The sequence below is a fragment of the Leptonotus elevatus genome, chromosome 12 (genome assembly GCF_054856555.1).
Source record: "Leptonotus elevatus isolate MCC_2025b chromosome 12, RoL_Lele_1.0, whole genome shotgun sequence".
In the NCBI taxonomy this organism is placed as follows: domain Eukaryota; kingdom Metazoa; phylum Chordata; class Actinopteri; order Syngnathiformes; family Syngnathidae; genus Leptonotus; species Leptonotus elevatus.
The window spans coordinates 21,453,865-21,471,533 of NC_141250.1; the positions used below are offsets into that span (position 1 = coordinate 21,453,865).

Consider the following 17,669-nt stretch of genomic DNA (forward strand, 5'->3'; position numbering starts at 1 on the left):
GAAAAAAAAGTAAAGCACCGAATGTGTGTGTGGGGGGGGGGGGGGGCAGCACGGCTACGGCTCGACGTTCGAGGATCAGTGTGAAATTGTCCGCACGACTCCCTCAAGTCGGGACACCAAACATAAGAACCATGTGACAAGAGGACACGAGTCATGATTGATGAACAGCCGCCATCATTTGTGCTTTAAAGCCAAAGTTAATGCATGATCATGCAGATGGAGGAAAGAAAAGCCTAAAAAAAAAAAAATAAGTATGCTGAATCTGCCAAGACGCAGTGGAGAGAAAAGTAAACCTCCCCTAATTTGCCTGTTTCGAACCGTATTCTGAAAGGAGACAACTGATGCTTTTGTCAAAAACATGAACTAAGCATTCCTGCACATTTGTCTTCATCTTTTTAGAAGACTTCTCTACTGCAAATAAAGAGAGAAAATGTCCGGAATTGTATTGAGTGGTGCCTGACCATGCTCGGAACACCAAACATAGGATGTCAAATCATCTTTTCCCATTAGAAAGAATTGAAATGCCGTTCATTCGTTCCGGGCTTCCCCAAAAAAGCTAACTAACATTTTTTTTAAATGTGTATTTTAAAATGAAAACTAAGACTCCGTAATATTGTACTCGATAAGATACATTAACATACAGTAATGACATTTTTTTAAAGTAAAGAACTAAACATTGTTTTTGGGAAAACTCCGAAATGACGACCTTTCATTTGTATCTGAAGGCACCACAAGCAATTAAAAAGTTCATAATATTAATTTGCCACAATATGTCCCCTTGAAAATGCAAATTTGATCATGTAGTGCTTTTGATTAAGGCTGGGTATCGATTCGATTCCGATTCACAAGAGTTCAGTTTGATTTTGTTTGTTTTTTCGATTCGATTCACTTCAATCCAATCCGATATTGATTCATTATGGAACATCAATTAATCTTAAATATCAAGGACATGATAAAAAAAAATTAAAATTCCAAATACATTCTTTGGGGAGGCAGGAAATGGTTCAATGATTTTTGTTTATCAATGAAAGTAACACGTTATAATCACTAAAGTATTACACAAACATTGGCCAAATATTTTCATAATTCCAATTCAATTATTTGAAAATCTAAATGACAAAGATTCTGAATTGTCTTAAAGTGCAAAAGTCAGGTCTTTCATAAATGTAAGAAAATACTTTTAAATTCGCGTGAGCAGTCAATTTCAGTAGGATACAAAAAAATGTGGCTTTTTAAAGTTCGATTTTCTTATGAATTTATGGGAAAAAGAGATATTAAAAGAATGGATTCAAGTTTTTATGAATCAGGCTGCAAAAGGAAACTGGATCATTTGCTTCTTTGAAAGCCAGCCCTCCACATTTGATGTCAACTTGTCAACCGATGAAGGCGTCAACGGAGATCTGGGGGACAAACCTGCCCTTCCGAGAGCGATTTGGCGCTCTCGTAAAGCTCGTCAATGTGGGAAGTGAAGGACTGGAAGTCCGGGATGACGAACTTCTTGCGGAAGGCCTGCGTGAGCAGGACAATGTTGCTCTGGACACACCTGATGAACAAAAACCACAAACAAACAGCATGCTCAAACACAGCGACTGCATGCAACTGAAGGAGGGGGGGGGGGGGGGGGGGGTGTAAGGGGGGGGGGGTCAAAAAGTTTGCCAATCGAGTTTGCAACCCTGATGTGAGACAAACTTGACGTAGGATTGTGGATGAAGAGGCTTCATCCACAATATGGCGGGTTCATCGCTTCACCCGCGTCGGCCGCCGTGAAGCCATAATTGAGATGATGATGTGTGCCGTGTACGTTCGACGCTTATTGGGTCAACGCTCAAAAAGTGCTAAATGGAACAATGTTGAGCTCAAATGGCAGATTGCGTTTGCTGGCTAATGTTGTCCATGTAAAGTTTCGTGACGTTTTGCTCCTCTCAACTTGACTCGCAACTTGACGAGACTCACTTTTTGAACTGGTGCCTGTCCAACGTGACGCCGTCCGGGGTGGTCTTTAGCAAGTCCTTAAGCATTTCCATACATTCCTTAAGTCGGGGATCCCCCGTGCGAAGTCCTGTGGTTTTAAGAGCCTAAAAACATCAAGATAATAAGAGCAATGGGACAAAATCTGTAGAAGTCGTTTATCTTGGAGAGGGGCCTTTAGAAATGGCCAAAAAATGACCCTAAAATGGCCGCATCTAACCAAAATGGCTGACTTTCTGGATCTTTTCAGACAAGGGTTTTTGAGACTTTTTTTCTGTGGGACTCAGATAGGGAGGGAATCAGGATTTTGAAAGAATTCCAGGGGGCGCTATTAAACCAATTTGGGGGGGGGTTCATAGCTGCAACAAGTGACGGGAAAATGAAGCTTCATGAAGCACTTGCAATATATTTTTACTACTCTAGATGGTGCTCTTGGTTTAAATATAAAAGCTCGTGCAATGGAAAACTGATTAAATCTCCACTGCATCTTTAAAAGCAACAGTGCCATCTAGAGGTCGTCAAAAAAAATATCACAAGCGCTTGATGAAGGTTCATTTGTTCATCACGAGCTGCAACACCAACGAAACACACTTTTAACAAAGAAGAACACAAGCTGCCGCATTTGTGTTTTTGAACAAGTCCTCAAAATGGCCGTTTGTTAGGCCTAAGAGCATAAAAAGCAATTGTGGGACTTACTGTGAGGAATTTATGCGCTGAAATGGTTTCTTGACCTTCGGCGACGGTGTAGAAGAGCAAATCCTCCAGGCTGGGCAGGATGCCGGCATTTCTTCTCCTACGTTGGACAAACATCACGCAGTTTGCGGCCTCCATTGCAAACGTACATCTCATCTCGTTATCATTGCTTGTGTACATAACTTGACAATAAAAGACAATCTGCTTCGCTGTTATAAAAACAACTTGATGAGAGCGAAAGCATCAACAACTGGTTCAATTCCAACGCTAACGTCGCTTATCGGTTTGCTGCTGATATCAGCACACATTTACACAAGACTGCTTTAAAATAACCAATGCGCTACGGCCCAAGCGATTATAATCGGACGATTATTGCCCTTTTAAATTCACGTGAGCAGTCAATTTCAGTAGGATACAAAAAAAGTGTGGCTTTTAAAGTTTGATTTTCTTATGAATTTATGGGAAAAAGAGATATTTAAAAGAATGGATTCAAGTTTTTATGAATCAGGCTGGAAAAGGAAACTGGCCAATTGGGCCAAATGGCCGATTGTTTTCCCCTTGAAACATCATAAACACTATAGAAGAAAACCAAAGTTTCCGACGCTGCGAAAGTACCCTGAATGCACCATTTTGCTCGCGTAGCAATAGCAACTAGCAAGAGTGTAGCGTATGTCATTCTGTTGCCCCCCCCCCCCCCCCCAAAGCATCCTTTAAGCTGTTTAATGACACCCAGTTGGAGTTCATTGTAAACCGAAACGCACGACAATAAGAATAACATCCACTTGTATATTTGAATACAAAACATGCTTTGTTCTTAAAACATCGCTAACCTAGTGCTAATGCTAAAAGCGAAGGGAGGATCCCATTCAAATGCTAACCGGAAGTTAGCATTGACTAAAAAAACAAAACAAAAACGAATATTCTCACACAAATGCTGTGGGAACACATACCCACAGGTTGTTCCCAATGTGTGAAAATTTTGTTATTTTAATATAATTCAATCGCAACTTTCTTCTGTACTCACTTTAAGTGTGTACGCCGTGGATGCACGGCACCACACTGCCCCCAAGAGGCCAAAACGCACAGCAACAGTCAGTATTTGTTCTCATTGTTTTTTGCAGTTGCTATTATTTGAGTATTGTATATTCTATTCTTATTTCGCTTTCTTATTTTTAGTTTGTCATTGTCCTTTCAAGTTATATTTAACGCTAATAGAATTTCAAATAATTTATTTTCTCAAAATTCAAGGATGCAAACATCCAAGGATTTGTTGTTGTTGTCTTAACATACGATACAATCCCCGAGAGGTCCCAGGTTCGCCTGGTAAGTCCCAAGACTTGTGAATATAACACAAGATCAAAAAGAAAAGTTTTGAATGAAAATAAGTAATAAAAATGCAAGAGAGAAAGACAGAGTGGACAGAGACAGGATAAATCTTAATAGCGAAAGTTAGTGCGCAAGTGACACCCATTAAAAAGGAATAGGGGGGGATTTTATGCATTACATATATTTTGTTTTAAATAATCGGCCGATTAATCGGTCATCTGTTTTTGTTTCTGCCAAAAATCGGTATCGGCCTCAAAAAATGCATATCGGTCCAATGAAATGAACCATAAAAACTATTATGTTGGCAACCTATAGCTTTTTTTTTTTATACTATTGAGCTCCCAGTCGTTAAAATACTACCAAGGAAAAAAAATATACCGCACCCCTCTACTGCAGGGTCAATGCGGCTCTGGCTATCATGACAATGGAAGCCTCATTCTTGCGAAGACAGTAAAAGCATTGATTGTTTTGCATTGTATTTTCACACACCGAGGCAGCACTTCATCCTCATCGCATTGCACATCTGATTCAAAAGAAAACCATTCCAAGTGTTTGCTCGTAGGAGTGGCAAACCAAATCGGAATTCCAGGGATTCCCTGGCCCGGCCCTGCCAAATTGTCGGTGACGCTTGGATTAATAGAGTCAACAGCGCGGTCGCGTTCACACGCTGATCAGTAAAGTCCAAAATGCGTTTGTCCTACGACCTCACAGCCGCCCCCCCCCTTATGAGCAACCGGCACTCAAGGTAACTTTGTGTACTTGAACACACAGAGCGCTCTTGTGTAGCAAATTCAACTTGAGAGCAATATTTACATGGCGTCTGTCCACAAAAACTGCAGCAGTAGCAAACGCAGCTAATGCATGAGGAAAGCACTCAGCAAAATGGCGTGTGTGTGTGCGTGTGTGTGTGTGTGTGTTGCACATGGATGACACATTTCACATGGTGGTTCTTCTCCACGGAGGATATTGGTTTTGATTTTTGCCACCATGTCACACGAAGTGTAATAAATGTGCAAACATCCCAGCCGGGCAGCTGAAGGCGAGTGTGTCGACGAGGCGTGAACGCGTCGGAGTCTCTCTGTCGTTGAGTGTGTTTGCTTGGACATCCTCTTGGTTGCCAACACGAGAAACTCGGGGTGGGAATCTTTGAATGGCTCACGATTCGATTCCCATTTGTGGGCGTGCGATTCCATTCAGAACCCGTCTTCGGTTCCGAACGATTTTTGATTCAAAATGATTTGATTTGACTTGATTTTTGCTTCAATTTATAGATGTTCAAGGAATGGTAACGATCTACTCCAGTCTGACTCGCTAATGCTAATTAGCGCTACAACTTTTATTGGAATAACTTGATGGTGACTTTTTCCTTCTACTCTCTAATGTGGCTACAACTTAAAAGTCTATCAGACCGCGTGGAACCACACTGCCCCCTAAGTGGCCAAATTGAGTACAACATGAACAGCGCTCCCAATAAAGGCACACATGAAGAAATCGAAGACAGTATAAAATAATTGAAAATAAATCGATTTTGGGACATTTAAAATCGATTCTGAATCGTACTAAATGAGAATCACGATTCTTGTGAGAATCTATTGTTTGGGCCTACGAGAAACATTTTAAAATTATATATGTAAATAAGTACCTGGGATGTCCGGACTCTCATATAAAAATGTGCTTGGCATTGAATGAATTAAAGCGCTCTATAAAGGATTGGAATCACCTCTGAGATTACGGTTCAGCGAGGAAAATTTATTATTTAAATTTTTTTAAAACGATGTTTTGAAATATACACATTGATTATACATTAAGCCGGAAAAAAAAGAAAAAAACAACTCTTTTAAGGAGTTGTTCTGGAGCACTAAATAGGCCCAGATCTTTAGCAGTGTTCTTTCTGACTGTCCCCGAGTGTGTGACTCACGTCAAATGTGTCAAGCCAAACAAAGTAATATCAGATTAACATAGCTCAGTTCCATATCCAGCAGGTTAACACCAACACCGTGCCAACGAGCGACATATCAATAGTAGCTTCTCCTTTCTATTTCTGTCAGTCACGCATCACATTATCACGAGGTCTTTGGTTTTGTTTTGATTCCTTAATCCTTGACAAGTCGCGGAGGCCGGAACACGTTTCCGTCATTAGTCAGCTTACTCGCAAGCTTGATTCCATTCGAGCTTTTGCTGTTCATCTTCAGCCTTTCTGTTAGGTTCCCAAAATCAACATAGATCCGCTCTATGTTGAAACATTAACAGTTTATATCAGATGTTCATCAGATAGATGTGAATAAAATAACTGACAAATCTGGTTCGTAGGCGAAATGCATACTCCGTGGGGTTTGACTCGGGGGAACAGTTTGAGTACATTCTCAGTCATGCTAATTCATGAAATGTCCTTAATGTGCTTCCAAAAAGGAAGTCTTAAACGTCGCCCTAAACGTTCCAAAATCACCCTCCAATTCTGCAAAATGGACTTTCCTTCACTCAAGTGAGCGAAGGCGTCCTTTCCGAATCACTGCATTTGTTGACATCTATCTAACGGTTGACGGTGCTCTTCCAGCTGCCCACTGACCAAATTGTGAACAAGCAAACAGCACACACATTGCGTGCCATGTCCGCCGGAACCAGGATGACGGCCGAGCTAATCTACTATGTGAGCTGCAGTCCCCAATTAACTTTCAAGATAGCTCACTGGGATTTTAAGTGGGTGCACGTACTGCATTTAGACACTTGGCAGCGTGTCCGGCGCAACGAGACAGCGTTGCGTGTCCTAAATACCACGCGTGGCCAGTTTTTCCACAAAGCTGTTGTACGGTTTGGTTCACAGTGGCATTCAAACTTGTAACTGTTCAACCGATAGATGCTGTTGGTTTAAAGCTGATATTTTGCTCAAACTATTAATGAAACTATTAAAAGGCAGCAGAAGCCGTAGACGATTACAACCACGACTGTATTATCGCATCAATTGGGCTGAGAATTTTCAAATTGCCATCATACACCATCCTAGGCACGATGACAGGAGGCAGGGGTCAGCGAAACTACAACAAAACCGAGTTAATCTCCACACTGGTTATGCATACTACAAGTTGTGTAACCGGCATGAAAACCTGACCACTATCTATGCGTGAAAAAAAAAACAAGATAATGACCCAAAACAAAAAAAAAAGAGTTCATCAGGTGCAACGACGTAGACTTGCCGAATCAATCTCCAGACTTCAACCCAGTAGAGAACACTTTTTTTTTTAACCTGTTTTGATTGACATCCTGTTCACTTTAAAAAAAAAAAATTGATTTTAGTGTAGTTTTGATGTATTGTAATTAAACACATTAACATCATATTACACTTTTTTTAAATTAACTTGACGTGTATTTCTACCAGGTACATCCACTGCATGTGTCCTTTTTTTGCCCTCTAACTATTGCGTAAATAATCTCAAATTACACACAAGTAAGGAGTAAAGGGAAGACGCCATTTACAAGAGCAACCTGGTCCCAGTTCCTATTTTAAAGGCGGCGTGTTTACATTTTAGCACTCAACCACCAACAACAACTATTTGTGCCATTACGACGTCATAGCGAAGTATTAGCAGCAGTCGTACCACGCACATGTGGATTTGCGCTTTTCAGACAAGCCTCCATAAAAAACGCTTCATTTCGCTTTCCGTGGCCTTTTTGGTTTCATTGTTGCCCGTTTTAAAACCCCCCGAAAGGCGAAAAACACGAAAGGTGACGCCACAAACGCGGGCCCGGTAACATCCTGTCATTGAGCTCCAGACGTCTTCGCGTCCGCAAGCCAGCTAAGCTAAAAGGGAAGCCAGCCAAAATAGCCGCCTTGCTTACTTGTCAGCAGCCGCCTCGACGCCGCCGTCGTCCTCCTTCTTCTTCTTCAGTTCGTCCAGCTTCAGCTCGCCGCCCGCCTTCACGCAGTACGGCCGGATGTGGACGGACGCCGCCGCCCGGTACGCGGGGCCGTGGAGAAGCTTGAGCCCGCATGAAGAGGCGGCGCTCGAACACCGGTGGCGGCTCGCGAGCCACCCGGCGGCGGGACACTTGAGGTTGGCTTTCAACAACTCCTTGAGCGCTGTGGCGAGCCTAAAATGGAACATCTCAATCCCCGTCGGCCTGGTGGATGGAGACGCGGTGCTTAGATTCGAAGGAGGTCCCGCGTTGAAAGAGACGACTCGATACACGTCGAGATGTCTGAGGCGATGACTCATAATCCACCGGCGCGATTTATAAATACAGACGCAGGTTGACACCCACCTCCGCTTCCATTGGTTCAAAGGTGGTGACGTCACATATGACGCATCCTACAGACAGCGTGTACAGTACAGTGAACCCCCGCATATTCGCGGATATTATAACCTATGTTTTTGTTTTTGCTGAAACTGTACTCGAGCCAAACGTATTGCAGCGATGCCTTGAGTTACAAATACAGTTCGTCCCAAGACCAAAAACATACAGACATAACATAAGTAAATCGAATGTTAAGAATTATTCACGTTTCAAGCTTTTTCTGGTGCTTTGGCCAGCAGGGGACAGAATACAATTGTAGCGATGGTGAGGCAGCGCACTTCCTAGCATGCTTTGCTGCGGTCTTTGTAAATAGTTGTAAAACTTTATTTCTCTTTGATGATGACAGACAAAGAAACATCTCAGATGAAATGACAGGATACGTTGGCTCATGTAAGTCAGTCAGTCTTGAATGCCTTTTTTTTAACTATATGAGTGTGTTATATACAAGAAGACGACCACAACTGCTCAGTAATCTGCAATATAGCTTGTTGTTTTCAATTATAGTCTCTTTTTTTGTGCACAGGATAAAGAATATATGCCAGTGGGTATTGTTAAAATAAAACTTCATGAAGCTTCATTAAGCACTTGCAATATTTTTTACTTCTCAAGATGGTTGTCTTGGTTTAAATATAAAGGCTAGTGCAATCTTTAAACTAAGAGTGCCATTTAGAGGAGTCAAATCACAAGTTCTTCATTGAGTGTGTTGTTCTTTGCGTGTCGCTTGTGATTAGCTGGAAAACACTACGGAGGAAGCCTGATTATCTCATCACGAAGTCGGCTTTCCGATCACCTTAAAAGGCTTAAAAAAGGACCAGCGCAATAGAAAATGGATGGATGTTCAGCTTTTTTTCTATCAACCAACTCGACCTGACAGACATGACTCAGGGCAAAAATATGTAGTCTTACTCCACCACGCCCTCTGGCGTTCAAACGCCAGAAGGGAAAGAGTTGCCACGACTGCAGCAGTCTTGCAGACGTCGCGGGTTCGAACATGTGGAAGTTGGTGAGCTACTACACACTGTGCGTCTTTGTGTGCTCTCAGCTCCGCTTGGCGAGCGTTTGGGCGGAAGACGATGTCAAGATCGAGGTGGTGTACCAGCCCGACGCGTGCGAAAAAAAGAGCAAGATCGGAGACCTGTTGAACGTCCACTACGACGGCTTCCTGGAGAAAGATGGGTCCCAGTTCTACTGCAGGTCAGCGGGGAAACTTCTCCTACACCTACTAGCAAGAGAAATTATTATTATTTTTTTTTTTAAAGGACTTTCTTAATTTAATATTTTAACAGTAAAAGGATGACAGTCGCTGAGGCTCATCAGTCACTTCACACACGAACTCCTCACTTTGTTGACCTCAAGCACTTTCGTCTGAGATGTTCATTCGAACATTTGTGTACAGCATCTTCAACGAAATCGCAGACACACTCGCAATAAAAGCAAATCAAGAGCAATAGCTATTGACAAGGAGCGCTGCGAAGCATGCTGGAAAGTTGTTACTATTGTTACAATATTATGCTTTGCAATAGTATCCACTTTCATTATGAATAAAACAAACGAGCTCCTGGTGGATGAGTGAATGGTTCATTTCAGACCAAAATGGCAGACTTCCTTCCTGTTCCATTTTGAGGACGGGTCCTTGAGACCTTTTTCGTACATTCTATTGCGATGTCCTCAAATGTTGTTAAATCGGGGGAAACAAATGCCATAAGCTTTTCTCTTGCTAGTTTTCCTGGGGGCACTATTGAGGCCATTTGCCACTTCAAAATAAAATGGCCAACTTCCTGTTCCTGTCTAGATTCAGGCTCGGGTGTTTGATTGTGTTCGGGACCCCGAAAATGTATACTGTGCATTTCACCAGAATACACATGCAAACAAAAATGGCTGCATTTTCAGGCGTTGTGTAACCAACATGAAAACCAGAGAGTTGCCTATGGATGGAAACACTGAGTGTTTAAAAAAAACAAAAACAAGATTTCCCATTGTCTTATTTCAGCCGCCACGACAAAACCGGCCACCCGCAGTGGTTCATCCTGGGCGTGGGACAAGTCATCAAGGGCCTGGACATCGGGTTGGTCGGCGTGTGCGTGGGGGAGAAGAGGAAAATAACCGTTCCATCCGCCTTGGCCTTTGGAGAGAAAGGCAAAGGTAGCCGATTGGACGGCGGCGGCGGCGCTCGTGTCTTTGTCCAATCACAACTTCTTTCATATTGTGTCTTTGCCTTGCAGTTACTCTGTCTGAATGGAGGGCCTGGCTTCTTCCCCTTTCTCATCTCTCCGTGGCATGACTTGTAAGCATGCGCTCGGGTTTTAAGCTTCGACACTTGACTTCCTGCAGGACTTCTGCTCACTTTATTTGCTTGTTGTTGGGACGTGCATGCCGTCTTATTGTCGCCGTCTGCATGCAAAGCTCACACGTCTTAAAGCTACAGAGTGAAAAGCACATTGAACAAACCCGACTGTCCTCTTACATTCATTTACCAGGAAAAGCAATAATGACCCTGGGTCCTTTTGACCCCAAGCTCCCCCCCCCCCCCAAAAAAAAAACATTTGTTTGTTATGTTGATTCTCAGGAACAGCAACAATGTCCCTCGGTCATTTTGACCTGAAAAAAAACTCAATGCAGCTCTGCTTACCTATTGACATTGTATTTCAGACCATGTTGTGGAGTCAATGGCGGAGAAACTCTTTGCGAGGGTGTTATTAGATTGACTGAGCCGCAGTGGCTTGTATTTTCACTGGTGGAGGCAGCACTTCATCACCAAGTTATAAAATGAACCATGAAAAAGTCCCTTTTGAAATGCAGGTCCTGTCCCACCCAATGCGACGGTGATATTTGAGGTGGAGGTCTTCTCCGTGTCTCGGGGTCCGCGCAGCATGGAAGCTTTCGGACAAATCGACGTCAATCAAGACCGAAGTCTCACAAAGACCGAGGTCATAACAAATTGGCAGTATTAACAAAATATTTACTCCGTAAAGGGTTCTAATCGACTTTTGCTGGTATTTTCAGATCAAAGCCCACTTGAAGATGGAGTTTGAAAAAGACGGCAAGCCGCAAGACGACGCCTACTACGAGAAGATTATCACCGACATCTTCCGCAAGACCGATTCCGACAAAGACGGGATCATCAGTGCCAATGAGTACAACATTTATAAACACGACGAGCTCTAGTCCTCTCGTCCCACATCCAAGGTGCTGTAGCGTTTCTTCAAGCCTGTGACTTCTTTTTTCATTTCTCATAGCCGATGTGTTTTGGGTCGGAAGGCACTGAAGTTTTAAAACGCTGAACAATCTGTCCGCGCAGACGGCGTTTCGTTTTGTACAACTGTAAAGAATAATTATTATCACAGGAGGTTACGTCTCCTGCAATAACAAAATGGACTCAGGCATGTTTGACTCATTCACTCCCAGCAGCCATTTTGAATGAAGCAAGCCCCTTCGCTCCCCTGCTGTTTGACTGGATTTTGACTGATTTTGCAAGACCCGCAGAATATTGTGTTCTATTGCTATAAAAACATGGAATCTACCAAAAGAAAGATTCGATTTTTCATCAGGAAAAAAAAAGTATATTTCTATCTGTTGCGTTTTTCAGCAATTAGGATTAGAATATAGCAAAATGTCATCATTATTCACAAATCTGTAAAATAACTTGCCCTGGTTGATCTCTTATACTCTGCAGCCACCTGCTGGGCCGTTTTTTGTAATAGCGTTCCCTCGCTATAATGCGGTTCACTTTTCGCGGCCTTGCTGATTTTTGTGTGTATGCAATTTTGCATACTTTTTTTTTTTTTTACAGTAATGTACCCATTTTATAAACTTTATAAAAGGTTTAAACATTGAGAATTTTTAAACAAGAGAGATTAAAATGTAAATGCCTCCAATGGAAAAAACGTGTATAAACTGTGTGGTGAGGGGTTTTAGAGCCTTAAAACATTTATAAGAAATGTTAAACATAAAGCTAACTACTTCGCCGGATTTCTTTTACTGCGGGCATTTTTTGGAACCGAACCCCAGCGTAAATTGAGGGAACACTCTTAACTACCATTGCTTTAAGCGACCTCTTCAGTTCAGAAGCTGCATCAAAGCCTTCTCTATACGCTAGCATAAAATTAAAATAAAAATATATATATGTTTTTGGGAGTGAAAGACAAAAGTATTAAACGTATTCATACGTTTTGGGGTTTGAATGAGTTAAGTGTCAGAAACGGAACAACACCCCCCACCCCCGACCGACCACAATGTTGTTTTTGTTGACCCATGGTATGTGTAATTACCCAGAAGTGTCAAAAACAGAATATAAAACTGTTTGGTTTGATTTTCAGAAAGAGCAATTAAGCCTATGGTTCAGATTGACTCAGGATGTGTGTACAAAATGTACATTTTCCCCAAAATATTGTTTTGTTTTTGAGGAACAGCAATGCTGTCCCGTCCCTGGGCTCGATTTGAAAAGCGTCAGAAATGAAAGTAAGAAAAGAAACATTGTTTTGATGTCAAATACAAATACGTGACACGATGCCGATGACTCTTGAAAAGGGCTCAATTTGACCGGCAACATAACAGGACGGTCAAGTTCATTGGTTGATTTCAAAATTGGAGTTTGAGACAAGCACGTCCGCCTCCCAGTGCAAAGGTTGTGAGATCAAGTCCGGGCTTCGGCCTTCCTGGGTGGAGTTTGCATGTTCTCCCCGTGCCTGCGTGGGTTTTCTCCGGGTACTCCGGTTTCCTCCCACATTCCAAAAACATGCATGGCAGGTGAATTGGACACTCCAAATTGTCCATAGGTGCGATTGTGAGTATGGTTGTTCGTCTCTGTGTGCCCTGCGATTGGCTGGCAACCAGTTCAGGGTGTACCCCGCCTACTGCCCGAAGCCAGCTGGGATAGGCTCCAGCAACCCCCGCGACCCTTGTGAGGACAAGCGGTACAGAAAATGGACGGATGGATGGAGTTTGAGACATTTTGAAGACGCTTTTGTGTCAAGAAAAGACATGTAAAATGTGACGATTGATGTCGAGATGACATCATGTCCCATGCGTGCTTTGCATCGGTTACAACAGCGCACGTGTCACGATTTCCCAAAATAACGCCTTCAATTTGTGTATTTACATTTTATTTTGAGCGCTCTTAATACCCACACGATTGATGCCGCTGATGTTCTCGCCGTTTATGAGATGTTCATCCGGATTGACGGCACCTTGATGGCCGCCGCCTTCACCCGCGACGTTAGGTCGATGCCCAGTGGTGCCCTGCAACGTAATATTTCATTGACTAGAAATTCATCAGTAATAAAAACACGCCAGCACGTACTTTGGCTCGTAGCTGACATCGGCGTCGGGAGGCAGAATTCCTTTCTCTTCCCTGAGTCGCTCGACGCCGTTCCTGATTGCGGAAAGAGACAAAAAAAAAAAAGCGATACAAAAAAGCAATTTGTCGGTCCAAAGGAATTGCGGCGACGCACCATGCGATCATCACGCCGTTGTCGGTGCAGAATTTGGCGGGAGGGCAGAGCAGGCGGAGGCCGGTCGCCTCGGCGATGAGGCCCAGAGCTTTGCGGATATACTGATTGCTCGCCACGCCTCCCGACAGAACCTGTAACATATCGTTGAGTATCAGGAGGCCATGTTGTGGGTTCAATTGAAAATCTAGAGGGAAAAAACAAAAATGATATTCTGAAAACAGTTGGGTCAGAAATGATCCAATTGGGGTAAAAAAAATTATAAAAATGGACCGATCCATTACTTGGGTCAATTTGACCCAATTCTCTGTGCCATTTTGTATGAAACAAAATCACCCAGATTTATTTATTTTTTAATCCCAATTTTGTTTGTTTTTACCCAACTGTTTTTTAAGCGTATTCTTCTGGCCTTTATAGTTATTTTTAGTAATTAATATACATTTAATGCTAAAAACTAGGTTCATACTGGTAATTGTGTCATTTGTATTAATTTTTTACTGTAGAATATTATTTTACCTTGTTGTTTTGCCTGTGAATTTCGCCATTTGAAAAACTACACCGAAAAAGAAAATGTAATTTAATTTGCTGGCCTTTTTTTTCTTGTTCTTTTAGTCTTCTTGGCCTTATTTTTTTTAACCTAAATGAAAATTTCCCTCGGTTTATTTAAAAAGAAAAAAATGACAGTATGTCATCATTAAAAAAATATTTGACTAAATTGTAAACATATTCCTAATATTTAAATAACAATTATACACAACAGTTAATGTTAAAAATGTCAACAAAACTGGAGAAAAATGCCTGCAGTTTAATCCTTAATTTTTTTTGAAGTTGCAAACGTTGTAACAATTTTTTATGAAGTTCCACAATAGGTAGAGCAATAACAAATATTTCAGTTTGATTTATAACATAACTCATATTAATGATATAAAATTGAAATGTAACAGTAATTTAACAGATATGCAAAAGGTGAAACAAGCCGGCCCCGAAACTCAAAACCAATTCACAATAATAATCTAAATGATCAGTTCAATTCAATATTTAATGTTAGTATATTTTGATTTAATGTATAAAATAATTAATATTAATCGGTAGAGCAATTACACAGCTCTGCCTTACATAATTAAAAAATATACCTAATCAATTATACTAAAATAAAATAAAATTTGATTATATATTTAATTTGTTACTCCTACAATTAATATTAAAGTAAAGTAAATTAAATTATTGATCATTGTATTTTTGGTGGGGGGCACTCCAAGGGGCACTACAAGTTTAGTGGGTTTGTGTTTAGGACCCCTAAACAAATATATTATTTTCACCAGGGTACATGCGCTTGCAAGTTTTATTTAGTCCACGCACGCACTCACCAACGTGGGCTCAAGCGAGGGCAGCAGCTCGTTAGCCTTGCAGAAGAGGACGGCGCGATGCGTGCGCTTGGCCAGATGGCACGCGACCGTGTGCTGCGTCGCGGCCGCTATGTCGTTCACGCAGGGGAGCAGAGTTCCGCGTTCGATTCCTGCGGACGAAAAAAAGTTAGTCCGTCACACGGATGCAGCTGCCAAAACATGTTATGAATCCATTACCGCTATTCTACCAATTATCTTGGTGATCAATTGAGTTACTGGATAAAGGTTGCTTTTGTATTGTTGGAACAACAAAATGTACATGTGAGTTGCAGGTTGTATTTGTGTCCACTTGAGGTCGCCATTGTCACACTTACTATCCGTGCTTGGCTTTAAAAGGCAGGACTGGCCTCGTGAGTAATGCTTCAGAAGATGACTAAGAAGTGTTGGGTTGTTTTCCTAACCCAACTCGCTGTGGATTTTGAGCATATTGAGTAGCTTTTACCCAAGATTGGGTTCATTATTTTGACAGAGCCGATTGGGTTGGAGGTCGGATTTGGGCAGGCTGAAGATTTGAAATGTCGCCATTTTTGACAGTTTTGTTGTGTACTGAAGGTGAAGTAAATGGAATGTTCTGAGAAAATGTTAGTGGGCAACACCGCTGACTTTGGACGCAGGGAGGGATAAGGGTTCAAATCCAGGTGAGGGCGGAGGGCCGCGTTAGCCCACCCATGGAAAATGGTGACCTCTGACAGGGGGAAAGTGACTTCTTTGAAAATGTTTCAACATTTTGCAACATTCTGTGCGGATGACGTGTTTGTTTTGTCACCGTACCTCCTTCTGCTTCTTTTTTCTCTATGGTCATGTTAACTTGAGTTCGTATCCCGGCGAACGAGAAACAGCAGTCATACGTTTGTCCCATGGGCGTCCTGAAGGGAAACTGCAAGCGGTCGCCGTCCTGTGCCAGCAGCTCTATGGCCTGTCCTCCGCTCAGCGTGGAACAACGCGGGTGCTTGGCCAGCGACAGACGTCTCGCCACCTGTGGAGCCACACCAAAAACATTAGTCAAACAAATAAGGTGGCGGCGCAGGTCACTTATGTGGGGAGTTGTTTTCGCGATCCCTGACATTGAACAAAAACAAATCAGAATTGGGAATCTGTCCTTGCAGTTGGACGAACCTTGACCGATTTCCAATGTGCATTTCTCTACGTTATAATGAAGGTGACAAGCCAAAATTCCCCCCCCTACTTCTTCTCAAGAGCGGTGCCGACCTCAAAATCGGTGCAATGTCACCCTCTACAGGGATCTGTTGGTCATTACAGTTATGTAGAAGCTTGAATTTTGCAGACTAGGTGGGCGACACCATCACATATTTGACGATTGTATTCGTCGGTGGCAGTAAATGGGTGGATTGCAATTGACCAATAACAAAACCCACGGCAGTGAACGACTTAAAAGTGTCTTTCACCTTATCTAGAGTGTCACCCGGAGCTTCATCCAGAGTGTGACCCAGCAGAAGGAAATTGTCCACGCCGCGAGCCACGGCGAGCAGCGAGTGCCCGCCCGACACGAGTAGCACCAGGAAGGGGAAGGAGACGGGCTGGAGCAGGCGGACGGTCAGGGCGTGGGCCTCCATGTGGTGGACGGGGATAAAAGGCGTGCGGTGGCGCCTCACGAAATTCCGGCTGAACTCCAGGCCCACGCCCAAGCTCAGGGCCAGGCCCGGCTTCACCGTGGTGGCCACAGCCGACAGTTGATGTGGGGCCACGCCGCTGCGCTCCAACGCCTCCTGGACTACGCGCTCAATGTGCTCCCTGTGGAGCTGCTGGGCCACGGTGGGGACGATGCCGCCCGTCCTACATTGGGAGAGCGGAAGTCAGACAAGCAATTTTCTCAAGTTAGTATTTTGTATGCACATTATATCTCATTCGTGCCCACAAATGATTCATTGGGATTCTCCACCGGCCCACGACACGTTGGTTTGTGTTATATCACTCATGCATGTCGTTTGTCATGTTTGTGTAAACAAATACAGTAATTTGAAATAAAGTTGAGTCTTTGGAGCATTGGAATGACACAGGAGACATCGTCTCACCTGAGGTGTACCTCTTTCTGAGAGTGAAGAGACTCTCCCAGTATTGCGCCCGTCTCGCTGACCACGGCCGCTGCGGTCTCATCGCAGCTCGTCTCGATGCCCAAAACAAGCCGAGAGGAAGCGGAGCCGGTGGAGCGTTTCCCCATGGCAACGTCGCCATACCGCCGCCGTTTAAATGGCCAACCCAGTCTCAAGATGAGCTTGTTCGCTTTGGAAGGGAACATGCTCACGGGTAATTGCAGTCAATTTAAATTGGCAAGCGGCTGAGAAAGATTTCATCTCACTTGACGTTTAAATTAAAGAGAGAAAGACTGGGACAGTGACATCTAAAAGTAAATCACTTTATTATTTTTCCAAAGTCAAAGTAGATTTACTTCCGGTTCAATTCTTCTTCGACTACTACGTCGTCTTTTCTTCTTGGCACCGCGAAACAATCCCGCCACCAGCTGGTACGAAATTATACTATACATTTAATAACAACAACAACAACACATTGCTGTTGTCCT

At 42.9% G+C, this 17,669-nt stretch overlaps 3 protein-coding genes across 10 annotated transcripts in view; 1 reads left to right on the forward strand and 2 right to left on the reverse strand.

Moving 5' to 3' along the window:
• Positions 1-8,205, reverse strand: part of LOC147165021 (glutaminase kidney isoform, mitochondrial-like) — a 27,605-nt gene extending 19,400 nt beyond the window's left edge. For 3 of the 4 annotated variants that reach the window (XM_086090829.1, XM_086090831.1, XM_086090830.1), the window contains exons 1-4: positions 7,822-8,204; positions 2,665-2,761; positions 1,954-2,075; positions 1,414-1,543 (exon numbers count right to left, since the gene is read on the reverse strand). In XM_086090829.1, the coding sequence (XP_085946955.1) occupies positions 1,414-1,543; positions 1,954-2,075; positions 2,665-2,761; positions 7,822-8,198 (726 nt within the window). In that variant the 5' untranslated portion in view covers positions 8,199-8,204. Of the gene's footprint in view, positions 1-1,413; positions 1,544-1,953; positions 2,076-2,664; positions 2,762-7,821 lie in introns of all 4 variants that reach the window. The other variant, XM_086090832.1, reaches the window with a different exon arrangement.
• A 552-nt stretch (positions 8,206-8,757) lies between these two features.
• On the reverse strand, positions 8,758-17,548 carry osgepl1 (O-sialoglycoprotein endopeptidase-like 1). 5 transcript variants are annotated; one of them, XM_086091786.1, is made up of 8 exons: positions 17,164-17,548; positions 16,537-16,924; positions 15,902-16,106; positions 15,092-15,240; positions 13,728-13,858; positions 13,577-13,648; positions 13,405-13,515; positions 8,758-9,496 (listed from the first exon to the last, which is right to left on the reverse strand). In XM_086091786.1, the coding sequence occupies exons 1-7, from the start codon at positions 17,385-17,387 to the stop codon at positions 13,434-13,436; spliced, it is 1,251 nt and encodes a 416-aa protein (XP_085947912.1). In that variant the 5' UTR covers positions 17,388-17,548; the 3' UTR covers positions 8,758-9,496; positions 13,405-13,433. The 5 variants fall into 5 exon arrangements, with proteins under 5 accessions (XP_085947912.1, XP_085947911.1, XP_085947913.1 ...); XM_086091785.1 differs by having other exon boundaries at positions 8,758-9,499; XM_086091787.1 differs by lacking the exon at positions 8,758-9,496 and adding an exon at positions 10,838-13,174.
• On the forward strand, positions 9,208-11,462 carry LOC147165023 (peptidyl-prolyl cis-trans isomerase FKBP7-like). The gene is made up of 4 exons (XM_086091789.1): positions 9,208-9,471; positions 10,268-10,419; positions 11,077-11,204; positions 11,281-11,462. Exons 1-4 carry the CDS (start codon positions 9,269-9,271, stop codon positions 11,440-11,442), a joined length of 645 nt encoding a protein of 214 aa, XP_085947915.1. The 5' UTR covers positions 9,208-9,268; the 3' UTR covers positions 11,443-11,462.
• Positions 17,549-17,669: the final 121 nt, after the last annotated feature.

Excerpts from the sequence above, each read along its gene's own strand:
- LOC147165023 (XM_086091789.1), top strand. The coding sequence starts at position 9,269 with ATGTGGAAGTTGGTGAGCTACTACACACTGTGCGTCTTTGTGTGCTCT. Across the intron at positions 9,472-10,267 it reads GGGTCCCAGTTCTACTGCAG|CCGCCACGACAAAACCGGCC; the intron begins GTCAGCGGGGAA and ends GTCTTATTTCAG. Across the intron at positions 11,205-11,280 it reads GAAGTCTCACAAAGACCGAG|ATCAAAGCCCACTTGAAGAT; the intron begins GTCATAACAAAT and ends TGGTATTTTCAG.
- osgepl1 (XM_086091786.1), bottom strand. The coding sequence starts at position 17,387 with ATGTTCCCTTCCAAAGCGAACAAGCTCATCTTGAGACTGGGTTGGCCA. Across the intron at positions 16,107-16,536 it reads CGGGTGACACTCTAGATAAG|GTGGCGAGACGTCTGTCGCT; the intron begins GTGAAAGACACT and ends GTGGCTCCACAG. Across the intron at positions 15,241-15,901 it reads GAAAAAAGAAGCAGAAGGAG|GAATCGAACGCGGAACTCTG; the intron begins GTACGGTGACAA and ends TTTCGTCCGCAG.